Raw genomic sequence first — 26,835 nt, 5'->3', positions numbered from 1 at the left:
CTTTTTATTTGGCCAAAGCTCCTTTACTTGATTGTCAGAATTAGTACTTTGCTTGATTATATTGTTATTTGTTTATTAACTGAAGTCCTTCCTTTATTTAGACTTCCTCAGTTTTTCTCGAATGACCCTTTTCTGTCCCAGAACCCCACATAACATTTAGTCATCACATCTACTGAATCTCTCCTGGGCTGGGAGAGTTTCTTGGACTCCCTTTATTTTAGGTGACTTTGACAGTTGGAGGAGGACTGCACAGGGATTTTGAAGATTCCCTCAGTATGGGTTTGTCAGAAGTATTCTTATGATGAGACGGGGGTGGTGAGAGTTTTGGAGGATGACTACTGAGGCAAGGTGCTCTTCTCTTCACGTTGATTCAAGGGTGCTGGCTGCCAATATGCCATTGCTGCTGCTGACACGCAGAGCTTCTCCAGCCTTGGGTGGTGTGAAAGCCGGAAACTTGACTTGATGCGATGCACACATTGGCAGCTTTATTTTAGAATGTGGAAACCAGCTGGTTGTGGCATCTGTCACCACTTTGAACCCCTTTTGATTTTTTCTTTTTTACATTTTTTATTTTATTATTGTGCATGTTTTATTCACACACCTTATAATCCATCCAACATGTATAATCAATGGCTTTCATTATAATCACAGAGTTAGGCTTTCATCACCACAATCAATTTTAGAACATTTTCATTGCTACAAAAAGAAAAAAAAACATGCTCCTCACACGCTCCTGTTATTGACACTTAGCAGTGGTGTGGTACCTTTGTTACAATTGATGGAAGAATATTAAAATATTACTGTTAAAACTATTCTCCATAATTTGCATTAGGTGTATTATTTCCCATATACCACCCTATTATTAACACCTTGTATAGTGACATACATCTGTTCTAGTTCATAGAAGAACATTCTTATATTTGTACTATTAATCACCTTCATTGTTCACAACAGGGGTCACTGTGTTATACAGTTCCATGTTTCATCCACTAACTTTCCTTCTAGTGACATACACAACCCTAAACTTCCCCTTTCAATTACAATCACAGACGGATTCAAGACTACTAATTATACTCACATGCATGTGCTACTTTTACCTCTATCCATTTCAAACATTTACAATCAACCTTATTAAAAATTCTGCACAGGGTGGACCATGGTGGCTCAGCAGGCAGAGTTCTTGCCTGCCATGCTGGAGACCCAGTTTGAGTCCTGGTGCCTGCCCATGCAAAAAAAAAAAAAAAATTCTGCACAAATTAAGCATCAGCTCCCCATTCTCTACCCTCATTCTATTTTCTAGTAACCTATATTCTAGATACTAACTCCTGGAGTTTGCTCATTATATTTAGTTTGTATTTGTGAAATCATATAATATTTATCCTTTTGTGTCTGGCTTATTTTCCTCAACATAATGACCTCAAGGTTCATCTATTTGTCTCATGGATTAGGACTTCATTCCTTCTTACTGCTGAATAATATTCCGTCATATGTGTATACCACATTTTGTTTATCCATTCATCAGTTGATGAAGACTGGTTATTTCCATCTTTTGGCAATTGTGAATAATGTCGCTGTGAACATCAGTGTAGAGATATCTGTTTGCATTCCTGCTTTCAATTCTTATGAATATATACCTAGTAGAGGGACTGCTGGGTTATGTGACATTTCTATACTTAGTTTCCTAAGGAACTGCAAGACTGTCTTCCATAGCATTTGTACCACCTTACATTCCCACCAGCAGTGAATTATTGTTCCTTTTTCTCTACATCCTTTCCAACACTTGTAGTTTTCTATTTAATAGTGGCCATCCTAGTTGGTGTCAAATGATATCTCTTTGTGACTTTGATTTGCATTTCCCTAGTAACTAATGATGTTGAGCATTTTTTCATGTGCTTTTCAGCCATTTGTTCATTTTTAAATTGAGTTATTTGTCTTTTTATTGTTGAGTTGTAGGACTTCATTGGATATTCTAGATATTAAACCATTATCAGATACATGGTTTCCAAATATTTTTTCCTACTGAGTAGGCCGCCTTTTCACCTTTTTGACAAAGTCCTTTGATACACTAAAGTATTTAATTTTGAGATGGTCCCATTTATCTGTTTTTTTCTTTCATTACTTATACTTTGGATCCAAGTCTAAGAAACTGATTCCAACCACATCATCTTGAAGATACTTCCCTACATTTTCTTCTAGGAATCTTATGGTCCAGATGCTTATATTTAGGACTTTGATCCATTTTGAGTTAATTTTTGTATTATTAATTTAAAAATTTTTTTTACAATACCAAAAAAACACCAAACACACACATTCATAATTTTTGATCATTCTTATCTACATATATAATCAGTAATTCACAATATAATCACATAGTTGCATATTCATCATCATGATCATTTCTTGGAACATTTGTATCTATTCAGAAAAAGAAATAAAAAGAAAACAGAAAAACATTCATACATACCATACCCCCCACCCCTCCCCCTCACCGATCACCAGCACTTCACTCGAAATTTATTTTAACATTTATTCCCCCTATTATTCATCTCCATTCAATACGTTTCACTCATCTATTGATAGGTAGATAGAAGGAGCATCAGACACAAGGTTTTCACAATCACACAGTCACATTGTGAAAGCTATATCTCATTATACAATCATCTTCAAGAAACATGGCTACTGGAATACAGCTCCACATTTTCAGGCAGTTCCCTCCAGCCTCTCCGTTATGTCTTGACCAACAAGGCGATATCTATTTAATGCGTAAGAATAACCTCCAGGATAACCTCTCTGTTTGGAATCTCTCAGCCATTGACACTTATTTTGTCTCATTTTACTCTTCCCCCTTTTGGTCAAGAAGGTTTTCTCAATCCCCTGATTCTGAGTCTCAGCTCATTCTAGGTGTTTTCTCATTTTCTTGATGCTGAGTCTCAGCTTATTCCAAGATTTCTGTCCCACTTTGCCAGGAAGGTCCACACCCCTGGGAGTCATGTCTCACACACACAGGGGGAGGGCGGTGAGTTTGCCTGTTGTGTTGGCTGGAGAGAGAGAGAGAGAGAGGCCACATCTGAGCAACAAAAGAGGTTCTCTTGGGGGTGACTCTTAGGCCTAATTTTAAGTTAGGCTTGACCTATCTTTTGTGGGTTTAAGTTTCATATGAGCAAACCCCAAGATTGGGGGTTCAGCCTATAGCTTTGATTGTCTGCACTGCTTGTGAGAATATCAAAAATTCAACATGGGGAAGTTGAATTTTCCCCCTTTCTCACCATTCCCCGAAGGGGAATTTGCAAATACTCTTTTATTTACTGTTCAAATCACTCTGGGATTTATTGGGGCATCACTCTGGACAAACCAATAAAATCTCATGCCCTACTCAAGGTTCCATGTATTTATGGTGTTCAATTAAGCTGTCTACATAAGTTAAATTAGGAAATGTACTAGTCAAAATATAAATTTTGTACCAAATAAACATTTTTTGCTTTAGTCTCACACATAAGGTAAAATTTTTAAATATTAATTACCATCTATTTTCAGCACCCTGCAGTAATGACATCCCTTTGTTCTTCCTCGTGCAAAAACATTTTTTTAATTTGTACATTTAGTCACTATCATTATACACTCTAGGCATTCCTAGGTTATACCATCTCAGTCTTTATCGTCTATCTTTCTTTCTAATTTCATTTGTGCCCCCAGCCATCCTCCCTCTATCATTCTCACATTCAGCTTCATTCAGTGTTTTAATATAATTTTATTACAGTTAGGTGGTGTTGTGCTATCCATTTCTGAGTTTTTACATTCAGTCCCGTTATACACTCTGTATCCCTTCAGTTCCAATTACCCAATATCTTACCCTATTTCTGTCTCCTGATGGTCTCTGTTACCAATGAAATTCTCAGAGTTTATTCACTAATGTCAGTTCATATCAATGAGACCATATAGTATTTGTCCTTTTGTTTCTGGTTAATCTCACCATTTTGAGTTAATTTTTGTATGCAGTATGAGAATGGGGTCCTCTTTTATTCTTTTGGATACGGATTTCCAGTTCTCCCAGCATCATTTATTGAAGAGGCTGTTCTATCGTAGTTGAGTGAACTGGTAGCCTAGTTGAGTCAATTGACTATAAATCTGCAGGTCTGTTTCTGAACTGTCCATTTGATTCTGTTGATCAATATGTCTGTGTTTATGCCAGTACCTTGCTGTTTTGATTAGTGTACCTTTGTAATATGCTTTAAAGTCAGGAACTGTGAGTCCTCCAACTTCATCCTTCTTTTTCAAGATGTTTTTGACTATTTGGTATCCCTTACCCATCCAAATAAATGTCATAATTGACTTTCCCATTTCTTCACAATAGGCCATTGGAATTTTGATTGGGATTACCTTGAATCTGTAAATCAGTTTGGGTAGAATTGACAACTTGATACTATTTATTCTTCCAGTCCATGAACATGGAATGCCATTCCATTTATTTAGGCCTTTTGATTATTGATACTTCTAACATGTAGCATTTGTTCTAGTTTGCTAGCTGCCGGAATGCAATATACCAGAAAAAGAATGGCTTTTAAAAAGGGGAATTGCTAGTTTATAGTTCTAAGGCCGAGAAAATGTCCCAGTTAAAGCAAGTCTATAGAAATGTCCCATCAAAGGCATCCAGGGAAAGATACCTTGGTTCAGGAAGGCCGATGAAGGTTAGGGTTTCTCTCTCAAGTGGAAGGGCACATGGCGAATACAGCCAAAGTTTCTCTCTCATCTGGAAAGGCACATGGTGAACACAGCATCATCTCTTAGCTTCTTCTCCTGGCTTCCTGTTTCATGGGACTCCCCAGGAGGCGTTTTCCTTCTTAATCTCCAAAGGTCGCTAGCTGGTGGACTCTGCTGCTCGTGGCTATGTCGTTCTGCTCTGCTCTCTCTGAATCTCCCATTCTCCGAAATGTTTTCTCTTTTATAGGACTCCAGAAACTTATCCAGACCCATGCAAATGGGTGGAGACATGTCATCATCTAATCCATCTTAACAACCACTCTTGATTAAATAACATCTCCAGGGAGATTATCTAATTACAGATTCAAACATACAGTGTTGAATAACGATTATTCTGCCATTATGAAATGGGATTTTGTTTAAAACATGGCTTTTCTAGGGTTCATAAATCCTTTCAAACCAGCACAGCAACTATGCTTGCCTATATTTTTGTTCAGATCAATTTGATTTTTCTTAATTTTCTTTGTTTAAAATTTTGATATACAATGATAGTAAATGTTTTTTTCTCTGTTAACTTGCTCTTCATGAATCTCTTCTTATCTGGTTTTTTTTTTTTTTTTTGGTCTCGATTTTCTTGCTTTTCATTATATAGGCTGATAAATAAGCTACAACCACTTCAGATATTCTAGATATTTTGTATCAAATGTGCTTGTAGTAGGGCTTTTGGCCAAACCCTGTGTGTTTCTCTTAAGTTATTCCAGGCCTTCTCACCCTTGATATGCCTGGGGCATGCAAGCTGACAATCATGCCCACTTCAGCCTCTATCAAAAGTATACCTGCTCAGAAAGCAGATTGCCCTTTTGTGATTTTATGTTATCTTGCACTTTCTAGACAGAGTAAGAAGAAAGCATTTTCTTTTGCAAGGCAGGTTGTCTGTAGAGAATCCCATATTCACTCTGCCTTACCTAGTATTCTAGTTTTTAAAAGTATGGACCTGTAGGCAAGTGGCCAGAATGTTAAAATAACAGAGGTTCAGAGGCTATAAGTATGAACTTGAGGATAGCTATAACTTTTTCAAAAAATTCACTGCGCTCACATCCAATGGACTGCTTTTAGGTAGCATCACCCAGATTGCTATCTCAGAGGAGAGCATGGAAGAGGCAGGGCTCGAATGGAACTCGGCTCTCACTGCTGCTGTCACCATGGCCACAGAGGAGGGCATGAAGAAAGACACAGAGGAAATTTCAGGTACTTTCCTGTGGGGCTCAGATATGTTATGGGGTTTTATGTCCCTTATTACCATTATTGTTATAGATGCAGAAGACCTCTTAATTACTTTTGCTTTTTCATGTACATTAGTACTAATTACTACAAACATTTTAGTTTAATCCATACAATGGCCCTGCAAAGTCACATTTTACAGTTGAAAAAAATCCCGATTCAAAGAGGTTTTGCAACTTGCCTAAGTCCACTCACACAACCAATAAGTGTCAGAGTTGAATTCAGCTGTTTAGTGCATGCTTTTCATCCTACCGAACTACCTCCAACTTTGTCACAGTTCTTAGATAGACCCACCTACAAAATGTTAGAAGGAAAAGTTAGGTAGCAGGTGATGTAAGAGAATGATGAGTAATGATGATTCTCTTAGAGGGTACCAGAAGAGGCTGCACATCATTCTCAATTTGTTTAACAAATATTTATTCATACCTATTTTTAGTTGGCACCATTGCTGGAGTATGCTAGATACATAGATGAAAAGATATAGCCTATGCGCACAGGAGCTTATAGCCCCACCTATTTAACTTTTCTCTTAGATATATATATACACACACACACACACACACACACGTACAGAGCTAAGGTGAGAATATATTTAATATTTTTACTGGAGGAAGATGCCTGTTCCTTGTAGCCAGAGGCCTAACAAATTGAGAACATGACAAATTGGGACAATTATGCCAAGCCCCTGTGCTGCTGAAGGAACCAAATAACTATGTACCAACTTAGGGAGACAGCTGGAGTTCCAGAAGCTCCTACCCTTTTCTCAGAAATGGCCCAATAGGAAATTCTTTTGAATTAAAATAATTTTGACTTTAACATTGCATGCCTAAATATCTATGAAACACCCTTCATTTACCTTCTCTCTTGTTTCTTTTATGCCAGAGGACACTTTGATGTTCTGGAAAGGAATAGCAGATGTAGGGCTGATGGAAGAGGTTGTCTGCAATATACAGAAGGAAATAGAGGAGCTACTCAGAGGAGTTCAGCAACGGCTCATCCAGACTCCCTTCCAAGTCACAGGTAGGCGTACTAATCCTAGCAACAGTGGTCATTTATTGAATACACACAACTGTAGGCAGGTACTGTTAGCCTCACCACAATCTTGAGGTGTCGGAAAATATCCCCATTTTACAAATGAGGAAACTAAAGGACATAAAGTTAAATCACTTGTCCAAGGTTCATAACTTTTCTGTGTGTGTGTGGTGAATTCTTCATTTTAACATTTTTGTTGAGAAATACACATACACACACACGTAGTCCTACCATATTGTACAATCAGTGGCTCATAATATCATTGCATAGTTGTGTATTCTTTACCATGATCATTTTTAGAACATTTGCATTATTCCAGAAAAAGAAATAAAAAGAAGAAAAAAGAACTCATACATCCCATACCCCTTACCTCTCCCTCTCATTGACCCACAGTATTTCAATCTACCTAATTTTTACCCTTTATTTCCCCTTATTATTTATCCTTTTTTTTTCACTCATCTGTCCATACCCTGAATAAAAGGAACATCAGACATAAGATTTTCACAATCACACAGTTACATTGTAAAAGCTATATAGTTATAGCTTCTTTAAGAATTAAGGCTACTGGGGCGGGCCACGGTGGCTCAGCAGGCAAGAATGCTTTCCTGCCATGCCAGAGGACCCGGGTTCGATTCCTGGTGCCTGCCCATATTTAAAAAAAAAAAAGAATCAAGGCTACTGGAACAGAATTCAGCAGTTTCAGGTACTTTCCTCTAGCCACTCCAATAAACCATAACTAAAAAGGTATATCAATATATATAATAAGAATAACCTCCAGTATAACCTCTTGACTCTATTTGAAATCTCTCTGCCACTGAGACTTTATTTTGTCTCATTTTTCTCTTCCCTCTTTTGGTCAAGAAGGCTTTCTCATTCCCATAATGCTGGATCCTGGCTCATCCCCCGGAGTCAAGTCCCAAATTGCCAGAAAGATTTACACCAATGGGACTCATGTCTCATGAGGGGGGAGGGCAGTGAGTTCACCTGCTGAGCTGACTTATAGGAGCCACTTCTGAGCAACAAAAGAGGTTCTCTGGGATGACTCTTAGGCCTAATTATAAGTGGGCTTAGCTTCTCTTTTGCAGGAATAAGCTTCATGGGGCAAGCCCTGAGATTGAGGGCTCAACCTTTTAAATTGGTTGTCCCCACTCCTTGTGAGAATATCAGGAATTCCTCAGATGGGGATGTTGAATATTTCCTCCTTTCTCCCCAGTTCCGCAAGTGGATTTTGCAAATACTTTTTTGTTCTCTGGCCATATGACTCTGGGATATATCAGGGCATCACACTAACCTGTACAAACCAATAGGATCTCAAACCCTATTCAAGATTTCATGCAATTATGGTGTTCAAATAAACTGACCATACAAGTTTAATGAGATAATGTGCTACCCAAAGTATAAATTTTGCACCAAATACACATCTCTCCCTTTGGTCTCGGACAGAGGTTGAAATTTAAGTATACGGGCCATATCTTTACCCAGTATTCTGATTTGCTGCAGTACTATCCAGATCAGCTTCATTCATATCTCTAGACAAAGTTTGATCACATGTTCAGCTTTTTAACCCATAACTGTGTTCTGAACTGAGGTCTGGCCATGCTTTTTCTCACAGATAATTTTTGCCTTTATATATCATGCTAGAAAGCAGTTTTCATAAAGAGGGAGAATTGGAGAAATTCACCTAATTTTAGATTATTCTCATAACCTATTAGTTAAAGGCTTCCAGAACTCTTGTGTTCACTTTTAGCTGAATATTTTGCTGTATTTTGAATATTCACAGGGTACTTGTTGCTGAGCAGAATGTAAAAGGATGTTTAATCATCTAACACAAATGAGGTTATGAGGAGACCTCATAAGCTTCAGTGAGTTCTTACTTAGATGTGTTGTTTCTTGTTACTTTTTTATAACCTGTACATTTGATACCATACACTTAAACAACTTTACAGCAAAATATTTTCTAAAATTTAAAAGTATGCATGCTTGTAATAAAAAAAGGCATGTAATACAGAACTCTGGGGTGACTATTTAGGTAGTGGTCAAGGACGGCTCTTTAGGGAGGTGACATTTGAGCAGAAACTTGGCTTGAAGGAGCTAGCCACATGAAAAGCTAGGAGAAGGAACATTCCAGGCAGAGGGAACAAAGATCCAGAAATGGGAATGAGCCTGGTGGGTTCAAAGAATTACAGGAACACCAGTGTAGATGCAGCAGAGCAAGCTATGTGGAGGGTGATAAGTGATGAGGTTGGAGAGGAGGAGAGATATGCCTTGAATTCTGGGTTTTATTCTAAGGTCATAATAAGCAATGGTAGTGATTTTCCACCCCTTTTTTGGGGGGAGGGGACAGATGCATGAGCTGGGAATCAAACCCTGGTCTCCCATATGGCAGGCAAGCATTCTACCACTGTACCACCTGTGCCTTGACCCCCATCCCTTTTTTTCTTTTTTTCCCCATCATAATGATTTTGAGCAGGCGAGTGAAGTGATCAAATGTGTATTTTTAAAGGGTCACTCTGGTTGCTGTGTGGAAAATAGATTATATAGGACAAGAATGTAAACAAGATCAGTTGGGAGACTTATAGGAATTAGTCCTGGCAAGAGATGTCAGTGGCATGGATTAGAATGGTAGTGGTAGATTTGGGAAGAAGTGATGACATTAGGGATGTGTTTTGAATATGAAATGACAAGTCTTGTTGATGGATTGGATATAGGGTGGAAGGAAGAAAGAAACCCAGGGTGACTAGTAAATGTTGGTCTGTGCAGTGAGTGGTAATGCCATTTAGAGTTGATGATGATCACTAGGGAAGGAACACGTTTAGAGTGGTAGTCAAAACTGTTTTTTGACTTTTAAATTAAGATGTCTGTGAGGACTTCAAATGAAGATGTCACTCATATATACAGATATGCGAATCTGGAACACAAAGAAGAGGTCAGGGTTGGAGATAACCATATGAGAGCTCTCAGCATGCACATAGTATTTAAAACCATGGAACTGGATGAAGTAATTGAAAGAGAGTGAAAGGTAGAAGTGATCTGAGTTGAGGAAGCAATGACAGCAAATACTGACAACTCTTTCAGGAAGTTTTGTATAAAATGAAACGGAGAAATAATATTAATAATAATACTGCATGCCACCCCCCATGTTTGACACTTAAAATATGATACAGATCTTCTAATCTGTCTTTTAGGGTAAGTATTTTTAGTCCCATTTATTTCAGCAGTGAAATGACTTGCCTATCTGATCACTTTACTCCCGTGCTCAATATCACTATGATGGGCAAGGAGTAAAACTGAGATTTATACTTATCTCTATCTAGTATAGTGACATTGTTTTCTAAACCGAAAGTCAGAATTTATAGCCAGATTAAAAAATTTTTTTCCTGATTATTGTATGTATTTATATGGAAAAATTTACAAAGATATAACAGATATATCAATCCCATCATTTCTGGGTTGTTCCATATTTGTAAGTAGCACAACACAGAATTGGTGGAACATTTCTGTTTTAACTTGACAGACATGTCTTTTGTTTTAAATAGATGCTGCTGTTCTCAACAATGTGGCACATACATTTGGCCTAATGGATACAGTCAAGAAGGTTTTGGACAACAGAAGGAACCAAATAGAGCAGGGAGAAGAGCAGTTTCTTTATACTCTGACAGGTATGTGTTACTTCTCACCTTTTTTTTTATTAATTAGCGGAAAAAAAGAAATTAACCCAACATTTAGAAATCATACCATTCTACATATGCAATCAGTAATTCTTAACATCATCACATAGATGCATGATCATCGTTTCTTAGTACATTTGCATCGGTTTAGAAGAACTAGCAACACAACAGAAAAAGATATAGAATGTTAATATAGAGAAAAGAAATAAAAGTAATAATAATAGTAAAAAACAAACAAACAAACAAACAAACAAAAAAAACCTGTAGCTCAGATGCAGCTTCATTCAGTGTTTTAACATGATTACTTTACAATTAGGTATTATTGTGATGTCCATTTTTGAGTTTTTGTATCTAGTCCTGTTGCACAGTCTGTATCCCTTCAGCTCCAATTACCCATTATCTTACCCTGTTTCTAACTCCTGCTGGACTCTGTTACCAATGACATATTCCAAGTTTATTCTCGAATGTCCGTTCACATCAGTGGGACCATACAGTATTTGTCCTTTAGTTTTTGGCTGGACTCACTCAGCATAATGTTTTCTAGGTCCATCCATGTTATTACATGCTTCATAAGTTTATCCTGTCTTAAAGCTGCATAATATTCCATCGTATGTATATACCACAGTTTGTTTAGCCACTCGTCTGTTGATGGACATTTTGGCTGTTTCCATCTCTTTGCAATTGTAAATATCGCTGCTATAAACACTGGTGTGCAAATGTCCGTTTGTGTCTTTGCCCTTAAGTCCTTTGAGTAGATACCTAGCAATGGTATTGCTGGGTCATATGGCAATTCTATATTCAGCTTTTTGAGGAACCGCCAAACTGCCTTCCACAGTGGTTGCACCATTTGACATTCCCACACTTCTCACCTTTTTTAGGTGATATTATCCTGGTATCTTTGTTGACTTTTCCTTGTTGTTTTTTCCTTGTTGACTTCTCTTGGGACTGGCTTTATTCTTTCTTTCTTTTTTCTCAATTCACATAATATCAGATTTTACTTTTTTATTACATACACCCCTAAGTGAAGTGGTGGGAAATAAAGGGGGCACAAAGATACAAAGGAAAAACAATGAAGCTGATATCTTTTTGAGGATTAAGATGTCTGCAGGATTGCTTCATTAATCCAGTAGTGTTGGTGGCAGAAGAAACAACTTGGCCTTTGTCTTGTTTACATTATTGACACCTCCCCTTTAGTGGATGTTTATTTAGCACCTTTTCCATTATTTTGATGATCAGAAATTATGAGAACATGGGTAATTTAACTTTTTATCAAGTACTTTGTGCTAGTCTCCAATCTAGGTTTTAGAAATATAAAGTTAAATAAGATCACCTCAGTCTTTCATGGTCTTTAAAAGGACTCAAGAGGGAAGCAGACCTTGAAACAAGTAAGTGCAAAGGTAGCAAGTTTTGTGACAGAAGCATGTAGAGGGTATGATGGAAGGGCAAAGGAATTAGTCGCTTTTATCTGCAGAGAATCAAGAGAAGCTTTTGGAAGAGATAAGTCATGAAAGATATAAAACAAGGAGAGGTATATATTATAGCATTTGAATAATGTAGAATTTATTATGGTTGGTCATGAAGATGAAAGGGAAGAAAGAGGACTTAGTAAGTAAAGGAAACTGAGGTTGTTTATTAAATTATTTGTTAAATTTATTTGTAGACCCAGTTTATATTTTAGACCCAGTTTATCCAATGCTTTCAGAGATACCCTTTCACATTTGATCTTCTAAGAATGCTGGGATGGCTATTATCCCTGTTTTACATATAGCCCAGTAGAGACACGGAGAGGATTAATGATTTACCTGAGGCCACATGACTACTTGGCAGCAAAACCTGGAGTAGAATGCTGTCTAATCTTGAAACTTTAAGCCCTTACAAAAAAAAATATACCCTGGGTCACATTTCATTCTTTTTCCATGTGAATAGCCCATTATTGCAGTACCATTTGTTGAATTTTTGTATGTTTGTTTTTTCTTTCTTTCTTTGCTTGTTTTTGGGAAATGTATGGGTTGGGAATCGAACCCGGGTCTCCTGCACGGCAGGCGAGTATTCTACCACTGTACTATCCTTGCGCCTGTTTTTTCATTTTTAATTTGGGCTTCTGGTTCCTTGTTCACATTATTTTTTAGATTATTTTAATCATAGTATACATAAAGTTTGTTTTCTGTTTTTTTCCAGGATGACATATTAATAATATTATCCCAAATTGCTACACAGTAGCTTACCTAGACATTCCTGGGATGACATTTAAATTTTCTAAAATTTCTTCAGTAGCTTTTATAATGTTGCGGTGACAGTGTATGAATATAACTTTTTCTTTTTATGATCTTTTAAGCTACCTGTAACTTTAAAAGGCAGTATTTTATAGGTTTTGAAGGTATTCCTACTTCAAATACCTACTCCTTTTATTCCAGCTAGGAATTGACTTTTGTCCTTGGTGTTCTATAGAGAGCAAAGTGCTCTACAGTTGTAGCCTATATTTAGTGGGTGCTTGTCAGGTACTAAGCAATAAAGAAGTTATACTATAGAACTGGACTTAACTGTGGTCAGTAAAGTTGATTTGGACACTTGAAAGAGAGGGAGAATGACTGGAAAACCACCATGTAGGCTATCAGAAGACCTCTGTCCTGGCCCCTGACCTTAATTAAGTCACTTTATCTCTCTAGGTCCTCACTGAAAATAAATGAATTAGAATTCTAAAATCTTTTTCAGTTCTGTAATTCTTAGGGACTTCCTCTGAAACTTTCTGTAGACTTCCTTGGACCGATGGCAGACTGAGGCCATTTGGTCACCAGTAAAGGAGTTTTCCAGCCAACTCATCAGGGTGCTACTGCCATGAAGGACAGTTTTGGAATGACTGTTTTTCAGAGTTGCCATTGTGTCTCCTTGGTAGGTCTGTTGAAGTTCCACAGGGATTGTGCAGATATTCCTAGTTTCCTTTTTATTTTTAGTCTGTTCTATAGACCCAGGGAGGATATATTCAGGCTGTAAGACAACCTAGTGGTGTCTTTTGTTTGTATTTGGTAACAAATGACAAAATGCTAGAGAGGCTTTAGGATTGACTGATAGTAGGATCATAGCCTGAAAAAGATTCTGAACTGTTGCCCTGCCTATAATCACAAAATGTAATGTAGTTACTGGAGGGATTTTTAAAATCATCCAGTCTAGTTTCTTCATTTTGAAAACAATGAAGTGACTTGCTTGAGGCTACATGGTGACAAAAGCAGGACACTACTCCAGGACTTCAGATTCTCAGTTTAATGGTCCTGAGATTATACTTCCCTCCGTATGAGGTCTGTTTTCTTTTCCCATAGAATTGGAACGGCAGTTGGAAGAGCAGAAGAAGCAAGCTCAGGATCACAGGCTGAAATCCCAGACAGTTCAAAATGTGGTACTGATGCCTGTGAGCACTCCTAAACCTCCAAAAAGGCCCCGACTCCAGCGGCCAGCTTCTACCACCGTCCTGAGCCCTTCGCCTCCTGTCCAGCAGCCTCAGTTCACAGTCATCTCACCCATCACCATCACCCCAGTGGGGCAGTCATTTTCCATGGGTAATATTCCAGTGGCCACCCTCAGCCAGGGCTCCAGCCCTGTGACTGTCCACACATTGCCTTCTGGTCCTCAGCTCTTCCGCTATGCCACCGTGGTCTCCTCTGCCAAGAGCAGCTCACCAGACACAGTGACCATCCACCCTTCGTCTAGCTTGGCACTGCTAAGCTCCACTGCCATGCAGGATGGGAGTACCCTGGGCAACATGACCACCATGGTGAGTCCTGTGGAGTTGGTGGCCATGGAGTCCGGTCTGACCTCAGCGATCCAGGCTGTTGAAAGTACCTCAGAGGATGGGCAGACCATCATTGAGATTGACCCAGCCCCAGACCCAGAGGCTGAGGATACTGAGGGCAAAGCAGTAATTTTGGAGACAGAGCTGAGGACTGAGGAGAAAGTTGTGGCTGAAATGGAAGAACACCAGCATCAAGTCCACAATGTGGAGATTGTGGTCTTGGAGGATTAACTGGGGAACTTGGGGCCAGGAGATATGTTTTGGTTTGGGATTTTAATTATTTGTTTATTTTTATCATTGTCCACTCATTTCCACATAGGATCTTTCTTTTTTTTTTAAACAAAATCTTGTTGTAATTGAAAATGTTGGGTCCCTCCCATCCCCTCACTGAGAAATGGACAAAACAAGCTGCCATTCCAGAAGCTGAGAGTAGGTCACTCAATGTTCTAATTCTCCTACACCAAGAAAGGTATTTCCTTTAAGGGAAGATAACCAGAAACCCTGTCTAGAAAACTCTTCCATGGCTAGTCTGTATGGGTATGCATGTCATTTTATTTTTGTGAAGGTCCATTGACCAAATTCTGGAAAACAGATCTGGCACTGGAAAGCAACCCCCTCACATGTGGCTGCAAAAGGGTACTTTATTTTATGTCTTAGAAAGGGCCCTCAGAAGCCGATGCAAAACTCTGAACAAGGAAGTTGATCTTTGCTTGAGGGAAAGATAGCATACCAACAGCAGCTTAAAAAGGGAAGTGCTTTGGTGAGGACGGGGCAAGGAAATTATCTTACTTCTAAGAGTGTGACTGCGATCTCTTAAGATCTCTGAAGGCCATCACCATGGGTAACCGTGGGTACTAGTTTTGAAGAGAAGCAGTTAATGAGTAGAAGGGTACAGTTCCACAGAGCAAGTGGCAACAGTGGGCCTGTGGCTTTGAAGAAATAGAAATCCAGGGATGGCCACAGCTAGGCTTTGGGATTGAAGTTGGTGGCTCACCCCATCCCTCCATCCCCTTGTCAAAGCACTTAACTTCCTAAATTGGAATCAGTCCATTCATTTGCAAACTGTGTAATGTGGTAAAAATTGCTCTGGTTCTTGGATTGTAGTTGTCTGGGGGGTGAGGCTCAAATGCATCATTTTTATTGCATAGCTTCAAGGACAGGGGAGTTCCTTATCCAGACCAGCTGCCAGTTTTGGTGGAACAGAAATAGCCACTCATTTGCTATTTCCTCTTGTTCTGGCCTCCATCCCTCAACTTGTAATCCATCCCCACTGGATACCATGCTCTTCAGTTTTTTGTTGATTGGAAGAACAGTGACAGGATGTTTACCTGCCTTCATCCCCTTTTAGATTGATTTATACCATAGATGTTTCTGTGAAATATTGAACTCATAAACAAAACAAAACCTTAGGCTTGGCAGGGAAAATTCAACCCCTTACCTGTATCCCCACCTTCACCCCAGCCTTTCCTGAGGCACTAAGTACATGTATCCTCCTGAGTGAGCTGGACTCCCTGGGAAAGAACATTGTGTCTGTAACATTATCTTATAGGAAATGTACCAGGAATGTCAATAATAATGTCTTTGGGGAGGGGGGTTTGTTTTGTTTTCTTTTTTAAAAGTTGTTTGTATATTTAGAGCTGGGCCATTTACATGCTGTGATTCCCTCTCTTTGACCCTCTTCAATGTTTGGGACAAGAGTGGACCCTGGTTTTTCTTTCTTTGATTGCATTGTTTACTGCACTAGGGAAAATATAGGGAAACTGCAGACAATTTAAAGGAAAAAATAGGTTAAAAAGAAAGCACACACCTTAGGAGTGGGAGGATTTTTTTTTTTAATTAAAAGCAAAACTTTGACCTGTAGTTTCTTTTTTTTAAAAAAAAAAAAAAGAAGAAGAAGAAGGCACCCATCTGAAGTACTGTTTCTTCCAATAGATATTAGAAACCTGGTCGGGTCAATGAAAATTGTTTTCTGCCAGCTTTCAGATGGCTGTATATAGTTAGAAGCCCTCTAATTTGGGAGGATCTTAAAAGCCTTAAGGGTGAGATTTCTGAACCCCATAGAGTTGTGGTTTCCAGCTTTAAAATTGTGTGGGGTTTAATTTTTCTTTTCAAAATATTTAATAGGCTTAGTACTCAGCCATATAAGTGGCTTTTATTTCCTGCTTCTTCAGATTTTCTGTTGGTACATAAAAACAAAAATTTTGTCTAAGACTGGAACTACTACTTGAACATGGAAAGATATATTTTATCCCCATTGTGGTTTTTAGGGACACGTATCTCTTTCCCAGAGATGACAGGACCAATTTGGGACAGGAGAAGAGCCCCAGAAATAACCTACACACTAGCTCAGGTTCCTTTCTTTCCTCGTCAAATCTAGCTGTTAATTTCTAAGGTAGGGTGAGCATCATGCTTCCAAAGTCAAGAAAGAACCAACTCCTTAAGACAAAGCCAGTTTACTTTCACTCTCTGAATATTTCAGCTAATGAAAATACATGAGCTTTGTTGTGTGACTCGTCTTCCACTAGCCTGATAATATTACTAGATGCTGTGGCACTGATGAGGGCAAGTTCTCTCACAGCCCTGGTCTAGATGATGTTAGAGTGAGACAAATATAAGCCATTGGTATATGCACAAACAGTTGCAGTGAATCACTCCTCAAGCTGACTTGCCAGCAGTCATTTATCTTTCTATTCATTCATTAAATAAACATTGATAAATACCATCTAAGTGCCAGACTTTGTGCTAGGCACTGGCATTACAAGGATGAAGTTCTGCTCTCAAGGGATTCATACTCCAGAGGTTCTCTGAAGTTAAGGGCTGTACTTCAATGTGTTTCCTTTGTAATACTATATATTTTATTTTATACATTCAAAAATATTATTCCAAGAATCAGTCCATAGATTTAAGCAGACGGCCAAAGGCATAAAAAAATTAAGAACCCCCTTCTCTAGTGAGAAACCCTGAAACAAATCATCATCATGGGCTAGGTGCAGGGATAGAATATTGACTGGGAACGGTGAGAACAAGGTCAGGTACCTAACCCAGCTTGGGGTGGGGTGGAGGTCAGGGAACATGGGAGTACTTCCTGGAGAAAGTATATACCTAAGATGATTTAAGAGAGAACATTTTTGGCTACTTTTGTCCTGCTCCATTTTCAGGTAGTTGAGCTTATTTATACAAGAGAATGAAAAATCCTTGGTCTTGCTGCTTCTACCTACAGAGGCAGGCAGAGTCAACAGCACTGTATTTTGTCAAAACCGTGAGTGCCCCAGTTGTGAAACATGGTCATGCACTGACTTCTTTGATTTTCCATTAGATGGGACCAAGTGTTGAATCCAGTGTCGGACTGGAGTCTAGCTAGTAGTGGGTAAATGCTCCAAATCTTCCTGCCATGTGATTTCCACTAAGGCCATGGAGTCTACAGTATAGACCATGTCCTTGTTTGGTCCCTACCTTGTTTTCTTCCCTTTATCAGTTTCCAGGCCCCTCACCACCTCTGCTTCTCCACCCCTACATACACAGTCATTCTGAAGTTCAAAAACGAGCAATAGAGCCGATTATAAAGATTCAGAGCCACTTCACCTGAAATTTTCTTACATACTTCTGTCCATATTAGGGAAGGAAGACCAATGTTAATCTAAATACCTTGGAAATTAATATTCATTAAGGTGGTTCTGACACCCTTTAGTGGTAGAATTTTCTACCATTTCATGAAAGACATTTTAGGTAAGTTTATGGTGGAGAGTATTGTTCTCAGTAACATTTGATTATAAAGAGAGTGAAAATCAAGCATGAAATATGAAATTACTAGGTCATTAGTTATAATGGGTCCAAGTTTTAGTGCTATCAAGGTAGAGAGGACAGAAAGTTCTGAAAATAGGCATAAAGTTGTGATTCACCTTGGGCAGTGTTCTTGAGGAAACAGTCTTCTCGGAGACAAAAAAAACAAAAAATCAGACACAAGGCTAGTCCCTGCATTTTCAGACAATTTTCCTAAAACAACTGATCACTTTCCTGGGAGTGAAGCAGAACCCTCACATCTAGAATAACTCCTCCCTGAGGAATGTTCTGTGTTGTCTTTAATAAATTGCAATAATTAAAGTTACTGCATTAGACAAGGAAACCTAAGGGATCAGTTTGTTAGATTTGCCACAAGAATTGCTGTGTTTAGGCAGCCCTGGTTTATTGTGTCCTTTCCAGGTACCTTCTAAATCCTGGAACATCTTTCCTAGGCCTGAACTATGTGATATGACCTCTAGAAGGTACAACACTCCTGTAACTTCTGATACACAACCCCACTTCAATCTCTGTAACCCTTGCCAGACTCTTTCAGATCTTGAGAAAATCACTTCTTTTCAACTCAAGGCACTTCCAGGACTCCAATTTTAGTACATTCATAGGGTGTAGTTTTGGGCGGGCCACGGTGGCTCAGCAGGCAAGAATGCTTGCCTGCCATGCCAGACGACCCGGGTTTGATTCCTGGTGCCTGCCCATGTGAAAAAAAAAAAAAAAAAAAAAAAAAACCCATAGGGTGTAGTTTTCACGACCTAAAACAGTCATTCCCAATTCCATCAATCACCTGAATTGAAGCACTTTTGGGATGTGCTTGTGCAGTAACTAAAGGTAAGTTTTCCAGAACACAGACTCTAAAACATATCTTTTGCACTTAATTGATTCTCTCCCCATGGTCCATGGCCCAGGCTGACATATCTCATTGCCTGGATAAGTTTTTTCAGTACAGTTTGAGTCCTACCTCCCTGCAACTACCTGGAATTTCTGTTATGTCTTGTGACCCTCTCAACTTAAAACACTCCTGGTGCCCTCTCAACCTAAAGTAGGCCACACCCTACTTGGAAATTGTTTTCTGGGTTCTCCTCCAATTCTGTACCTACCGATGGACATGACTTGGAATGCAGTTTATATAGATTTATTTTCCTAGTTTGGGAACAAGAAAATAATAGACTTGGACAATGTATAGTAGTAAATATAGGACTAGGTAAAGCCCCAGAGGAAAAAGATAAGTTTCTCACAGGGCTTGTAGGAGCTACTCTAATAAAAACACACACAGGTGGCTTACCTGCATTTCAAATTATATATTTTTTTTCTAAAAAAGTCTGTACATTGTGGAGCAAACTGGCAGCCCACAGCCCTGATTTGGCCTGAAGACTTGGTTAGCCCACGATTTTGTTTGTTTTATTTTGTTTAACTATTTATTGAAGAATAACAGCATGTAGGAAAGTGCACAAATCAGAATTGCATAACTTAATAAATTTAAAAACTCAAATGCACCCATGAAACCAACTAAAAGAAAAAATTACCAGCACTTCAGAAGCCTCACTCATGCCCTCTTTTTGTTTGTACTCCCACCCTTCCCTGAAAGGTAATCATGATCCAGCTCTTTTAACACCATGACATTGTTTTGCCTATTCTTGAGCTCTATATTAATGGAATCATATAACACATACGGGTTTTTTTTTTTTCCCACTCAACATTGTTTAGGAGATTCATCCATAATTTTGAGTGATGTTATAGTTGATTTCTTATTGGGCTGCACAGAAGCTGTGACCATAACTGATCCATTCTACTATTTCTGGGCACTTAGGTAGTTTCTAGGTTAGGGCTATTACAAACAGTGATGCCATGAGTGTTCTTGTACATATCTTTTTTATTTTTATTTTTTGCATGGGCAGACACCGGGAATCGAACCCGGGTCTCCAGCATGACAGGTGAGAACTCTGCCTGCTGAGCCACCACAGCCTGCCTTACATGTCATCTGACCGACATAGCTATGGGATTAGGCCTATAGAGAGTTTTAAACATTAGGGAAGTTCACATGAAAAACTCCAGATAAAAGTTTGCTTGAAAAATGTCAGGTGGGCTTATAACAATTGGGTCCACATTTCCTCATAGCAACACTTGGCTGGACCTGAGGTATGATTTACATGGGACATGGCCTCTTCTATTTCTTTACAGACTCTGACACTCCCTATTACAAACCCAGACATACTTATTTTGGTAGCTTATTTTATTTTTATTCAAAAATCTTAGGACACTCTTCCCCCAGATAACTAACTGCAAGGCTTATTTCCTCATTTCCTTCAAGTCTCTGTCCACATGTCACCTTATCAGAGAGGCCTTCTCTGACCATCATATACACAATAGCAACTTCTCCCTACATTATGCTTTGTATTTTCATTTGCCCTACTTTATTTTTCTCCATCTTTCTTAGCATTTGACATACTATTTATTCCCTCCCCCACTAGCATGGAAGTTCAATAAAAGCAGGGGAGCCATTCCTGTATCTTATCCACTGCTATTTCCACAGTACCTGAAACAGTGCTTGGCATGTAGTAGGAGGTCAACAGATTTTTTGCTGCATGAATACTAGTCATAATAATAATAGCCAATACTTACTGTAGGGTAACTATGTACCAAGCATTGTTCTAAGCACTTGACTATATTTATCCATTTGATCCTCTCAATAATCCTATGTGTTACATAGTAACACTAACCCCATTTTACAAGAAATAATCTAATATAGCTGTATTCTTCTCTAGAGAAGAGTCGTATACCAATCAAATTTACTAAAGTCTTTAAATGTTAGAAAAGCATAATAGCAAAGGAAACCCATCAATGAATCATTTTTATATGATGGCATTTTATTTCATAATTTGCTTAGTCACCCCTTAAGTTATTTTGTTTATATTCAACTTTTCACATATTAGGTTTATTTAAAGTAGGGCCCTCATGTATAGTTAAAATTTTCCGTTGTGGGACCAGGCCTAGATTGGGATGCACCTTGACTGAGCTTTCGAATATCTAGAGCAAACATAGCTGATCAGATTTTGCTATCTATGAAGAGCAGCAGACCCTTTTTCCCATCTTTCAGGGTGAATACTGGAGAGGGAGTAGTAAGTCCACTGACCTGATGAAGGATTTTAGGACTCAAAGCATCTGTGAGTTACAGTTTGGCTAATGGCCCACTTTGAGATGACACTTGATGTCAGGGTTTCTAGTTAGAGTTTCATTTCTTTGCCAAACTCCTGCCATGCATAAATCCCAATTCCATGTGCCAGTGTTACATAGGGAACTACTTATTCCACAGAACATTGGAGTACTGTAACAGCTTTGCCAATGGAGCAAAAAGCAAATATTCCCTTGCTCCAGGAACAAAAATGGAAATCTATGCCTCAGAAATGCTGTTAACATTACCACTAATTAAGCCATTCTGATTAGCCTTTCTGAGCAAATTGGACATGAACTCTCTATTCTTGTCTTGTTAGTATTTAAGTTCTCTGTAGCAACCACTCAAGGATCCAAATGGGAAGGATTTATATGTAAAATGTCACAGTACTTTAGATACACATTTGTTGGTTTAACTATTTTTCTCTTGGCACACATTTAGTACTGAATTAAACTTCCTGGGTCTCCCTGGCTTCATTTTCCCTTGATACCATCTCCAAAAATCCTGTTTGTGCTCCATGTTCTCTCCAGTCTATTGTCTTGGATTTTGACTGCAAGCTGCTCCCTAGCCCATTGGTACTCACACTTTTTGTGTGTGTGTGTGTTTTTTTTTAAATTAATTTTTAAATTAAAAAAATATCACAAGAAACACAAACATTCTTAACATACGCTCATTCCGTTCTATGTATATAATCAGTAATTCACAATATCATCACTTAGTTGCATATTCATCATCATGATCATTTCTTAGAACATTTGCATCATTTCAGAAAAAGAAATAAAAAACAACAGAAAAATAAAACGAAAGCAGAAAAAAAGAAAAAAAATTATACATACCATACCCCTTACCCCTCCCTTTCATTGATCACTAGCACTTCAAACTAAATTTACTCTAACATTTGTTCCCCCTATTATTTATTTTTATTCCATATGTTCTACTCATCTGTTGACAAGGTAGATAAAAGGAGCCTCAGACACAAGGTTTTCACAATCACACAGTCACAATGTGAAAGCCATATCATTATACAATCATCTTCAAGAAACATGGCTATTGGAACACAGCTCTACATTTTCAGGTGGTTTTCTCCAGCCTCTCCATTACATCTTGGATAACAAGGTGATATCTGCTTTAATGCGTTAAGAATAACCTCCAGGATAACCTCTCAACTCTGTTTGGAATCTCTCAGCAATTGACACTTTGTATCATTTCACTCTTCCCCCTTTTGGTCGAGAAGGTTTTCTCAATCCCTTGATGCTGAGTCTCAGCTCATTCTGGGATTTCTGTCCCACGTTGCCAGGAGGGTCCACACTCCTGGGAGTCATGTGGTACTCACACTTTTAGATTCCATGTATCAATAACAGATTTTAAAAAAAACGCAAAAATCTTGGGGACCAATATGGGGTTTCCAACATTATATTTTGCCAAATAAGGATATTTTTAAAAATTGCTAATTCTTAATGCCATCATTTTAAAAGAAAGGGCATTTTAACCTCAAGTAGATAGGAGAAAAATAGTCTCAGAATAAAGGACAGTCTTTTATATTGAATAAGTTTAGCCTTATGAAAAACTTACTATATTGCCAATTACCCTTCTTACTTCATGGAAGACTGGTGAAAATTTCTGGTCTTATATCTAGAGTTTTTAATTGAAACTCCCAGGCTCCTTTAGTACTGGCTTTTTCTTGGTTCTTATTCTTTTTTGCCCTTGATGTCTCTAACAGTAACCCTTGGATATGCACAGCTGTGAATTCCTAGTGTCCTAAGGCCACCAGGCCCAGATGTAAGTCCTTTCTTCCTTAGTCTTTCTTCTCACATTGCTCTTTTCATACCTCCATTGAGGGAGTCATGAAACACACCTGCACATTAAAAGCCAATTATCAATTTACCCTGGGATTTCCTCCGTGCCTTTCCTTTAACATTCAATTAAGTTAGTTAAATTGCACATTTAACAGTTTAACACAAATGTTGGCCCCATCAAGTTTTCGATAAAATCGGATTGAGACTACAAGGAAAAATTTGAAAATGAATGAGATAGACTAATGCAGCAGGCATTTGCTTGGTGCCTACAATAATATATACTAGACATTGGATTATAATAATTAATTGTAAAAACAAGTTCTTCGTCGTATAAGCAGTCAGGTTTATTGAAGAGGCAATGTACAAGTTTAGGGATTCTCTTAACTCAGTTCATGGGATGGCTGGCTAGGGGGGAGGGAATGGTCAATGAGATGGTAGCCAAAAAATTAGGGCATATGTGCATTTTCTGGAGAGAAGATTACTTTCATTAGATTCTCAGTTGAGTCCATGCTTCCAAAAGGAAGTGAAATATTGATATAAACAGATGGTTTTAATACACTAGGATAAATCACCGTAAAGAAATATGATTAATATTATAGGTGAACAAAGAATAGAGCACACTTTCTGCTGGGGGAAGAAACAAGGCTTCATTGATCAGAATCTTGAAGGAGTTGGGTGGGGGAGAAGGGAAGAACATTCCAGGTAGAAAGAACTGCATGTTCAAAAGCATGGTCTTTGAAAAAAAATAAGTGTTTGAGAAAAAAATTCAGTGTGACTGCAGCATGGAGCTTGAGGGGAAATATGGGAGTTGAGGCATAAGAAATACCGGGGCTCGAGCGTGGCAAACCTTGTACACTATGTGGACCGCAGAGAACCAGCAGAAATAGGTATTTACATGGAGAGTTTTGTGATGTATGTAGGGGGTCTTTTCTATTCCTATTGTGTTAAAGGGGTCACTTGGCCGATGAGGTTTTTCTGTTCCTGATAAAAGGCTCAGAAAAGGTTTGAGGACCACCTCATGGCAAAATTCTGAAGAGTATGTAAAATCTGCCCTTCCCATTTCCAACTTCTTTTCTCTCTTTTATCCCCTTCCCTTCACATTTCCAAAAGGATTGCTTTCCTTTCCATCTTCCAAAGGTCAAAAAATGGTGGAACTAGAAAGGACTTCAAATGTCATTTTGGTCCAACTGCCTTATTTTACAGTCTTGGAAATAGAGCACAGAGGAGATGATTTGCTCTCCTGATTTCCCTTCTGTCTCTGGTCCATTTTTCTGGATTGTGTGTGTGCAAGTGTGAGTTGAGTCTTTTCCTCTACCTCTATCAAACATTACTGTTGAAGTACTTCATGGTTTGGTCCTGGGCCTTTTTCCCTTCTCATACTTTTCTGAGGAAATCTCATGGACTCTTTTGGCTTCAAATAACATTTGCATACCCAAGACTTGCATCACCACTCCAGTTTTTCTAAGTCCCAAACCCTTTAACTGCCCACAGAACATTTCCATCTGATGTTTTATGTTCATGTGACACTCAGAATGTCCAAGGGATAAATGTATGATCTTTTCCCATCACCACAAATCTCCTCCTCCAAGTATTCCCTTAGAAAATGGCACCTCATCCACACAGCAGCTTCAATCAAAGCAGGCATGGTCCTTAATATCTCCTTCTCCTTTGTGGTCCCACCCCACAGTCCAAGTAATCACCAAGAACTCTCCTAAAGTGTCTCAATTTTGCCCACCTTGTTGTCTTCACTGCCTCTATATTAGACCATGCCATCATTATCTTTTGCCTGGATTTATCACAATCCTCTTCTAACTCATAATCTACTTTCTCCCCCCTTAGTCTATTTCCCACACTGCAACCAAAGTGAACTTAAAACAAATTTGAGCCGACTACTCTCCTATTTAACTCTTTATTATCATTGTAGGATAAAGACTAAAGTCCTCATTTTTTCCTTTCTGGTCAATTATCCTGTCTCACCTGGTGCCACCTTCCCTCTCATTATATGCCAGTCATGCTGGCCTTTCTTCAGTTCCTCATCAGTGCCAAACTCTTTCCTCACTCAGGGCCTTTGCACATCTTGTTCCCTGGCTTCTCTTCCCTCCTTGTCCAGTCAATTTTCAGTCATCCTTCAAGCCTAGGCTGAAACACACATCCTCAGGGAAAACTTCCCTGGCTCCTCTAACTAGGCTACATTTGTTTATGCTTCCTCATTGCAATTTTCACAACTATAATTAAATGTTTGAGCAACTATTTTGCTTGTTTCACTGAATAGTCAGTAAGCTTCAGGGGAAAGTGACTTGTCATAAGACTCTCTCCCCAGCCCAGCTGTTAGCAGCTTTCCTGGCCCTCAATAAACACTTAAAAAAATTTATTTATTTATTTATTAATTAAAAAAAAATTAAGCAACAAATGAACTAAAACATTAACATGTGATCATTCCATTCTACATATATAATCAGTAATTCACAATATCATCACTTAGTTGCATATTCATCATTTCTTAGAACATTTGCATCAGTTCAGAAAAAGAAAAAGACAACAGAAAAATAAAACGAAAACAGAAATAAATTCATACATACCATACCCCTTACCCCTCCCTTTCATTGATCACTAGCATTTCAAACTAAGTTTATTTTAACATTTGTTCCCCCTATTATTTATTTTTATTCCATATGTTCTACACGTCTGTTGACAAGGTAGATAAAAGGAGCATCAGGCACAAGGTTTTCACAATCACACAGTCACATTGTGAAAGCTATATCATTATTCAATCATCCTCAAGAAGTGTGGCTACTGGAACACAGCTCTACATTTTCAGGCAGTTCCCTCCAGCCTCTCCATTACATCTTGGATAACAAGGTGATATCTACTTAATGTGTAAGAATAACCTCCAGGATAACCTCTCCACTCTGGAATCTCTCAGCCATTGACACTTTGCTCATTTCACTCTTCCCCCTTTTGGCTGAGAAGGTTTTCTCAATCCCTTGATGCTGAGTATCAGCTCATTCTAGGGTTTTTCTCAATCCCTTGATGCTGAGTGTCAGCTCATAATAAACACTTTTTGAAAGAGGCATTGAATGCTTCATTCACCCAGTGGGAGAACTGAAACTATAACACAACCCATTTCCCATATATATTGTTTCCTCTAAACCAAAAGGGTCTGGTTCCCCATAAAATGATACCTACATTCCAGACTTCCCTCCCTCTTCCCAGTGATAAAATCAGTCTATGGGTTCTGTTTCTTCAGAGGCCTGTTAAAGTCAATCTGGTGAATAAATCCAGACATTATCCTTCCCCAAGTATCGGCATTTTAACTGGGAACATTCCTGGAGAACAGGGTATAATTCCAAAAGAATGAATCAAAACCGCAAGCATCACAAAATTATTATTGGAAGAAGGAAATTTTAACTATGAATTCTTAATGGGATTATAGGAAAGAAACCTAAAATATGCAGACATGTTTTAATGTCTGCTTTTTGTTGTTGTTGTTGTTGTTTTTTAATTAAAGAAAAAAAGAAATTAACACAACATTTAGAAATCATTCCATTCTACATATGCAATCAGTAATTCTTAACATCATCACATAGATGCATGATCATCATTTCTTAGTAC

The 26,835-nt window shown here is 38.4% G+C and overlaps 1 protein-coding gene across 13 annotated transcripts in view; it reads left to right on the top strand.

The window, feature by feature from the left end:
- Positions 1-16,317, top strand: part of GMEB1 (glucocorticoid modulatory element binding protein 1) — a 55,349-nt gene extending 39,032 nt beyond the window's left edge. For all 13 annotated transcript variants that reach the window (XM_077150588.1, XM_077150583.1, XM_077150589.1 and 10 more), the window contains 4 exons: positions 5,815-5,946; positions 6,862-6,999; positions 10,548-10,670; positions 13,994-16,317. In XM_077150588.1, the coding sequence (XP_077006703.1) occupies positions 5,815-5,946; positions 6,862-6,999; positions 10,548-10,670; positions 13,994-14,694 (1,094 nt within the window). In that variant the 3' untranslated portion in view covers positions 14,695-16,317. The remainder of the gene's footprint in view (positions 1-5,814; positions 5,947-6,861; positions 7,000-10,547; positions 10,671-13,993) is intronic.
- The last annotated feature ends 10,518 nt before the right edge of the window (positions 16,318-26,835 follow it).

Source organism: Tamandua tetradactyla, chromosome 2 (genome assembly GCF_023851605.1).
Source record: "Tamandua tetradactyla isolate mTamTet1 chromosome 2, mTamTet1.pri, whole genome shotgun sequence".
Classification (NCBI taxonomy): Eukaryota; Metazoa; Chordata; class Mammalia; order Pilosa; family Myrmecophagidae; genus Tamandua; species Tamandua tetradactyla.
This window is presented reverse-complemented; position numbering and strand designations above follow the sequence as displayed.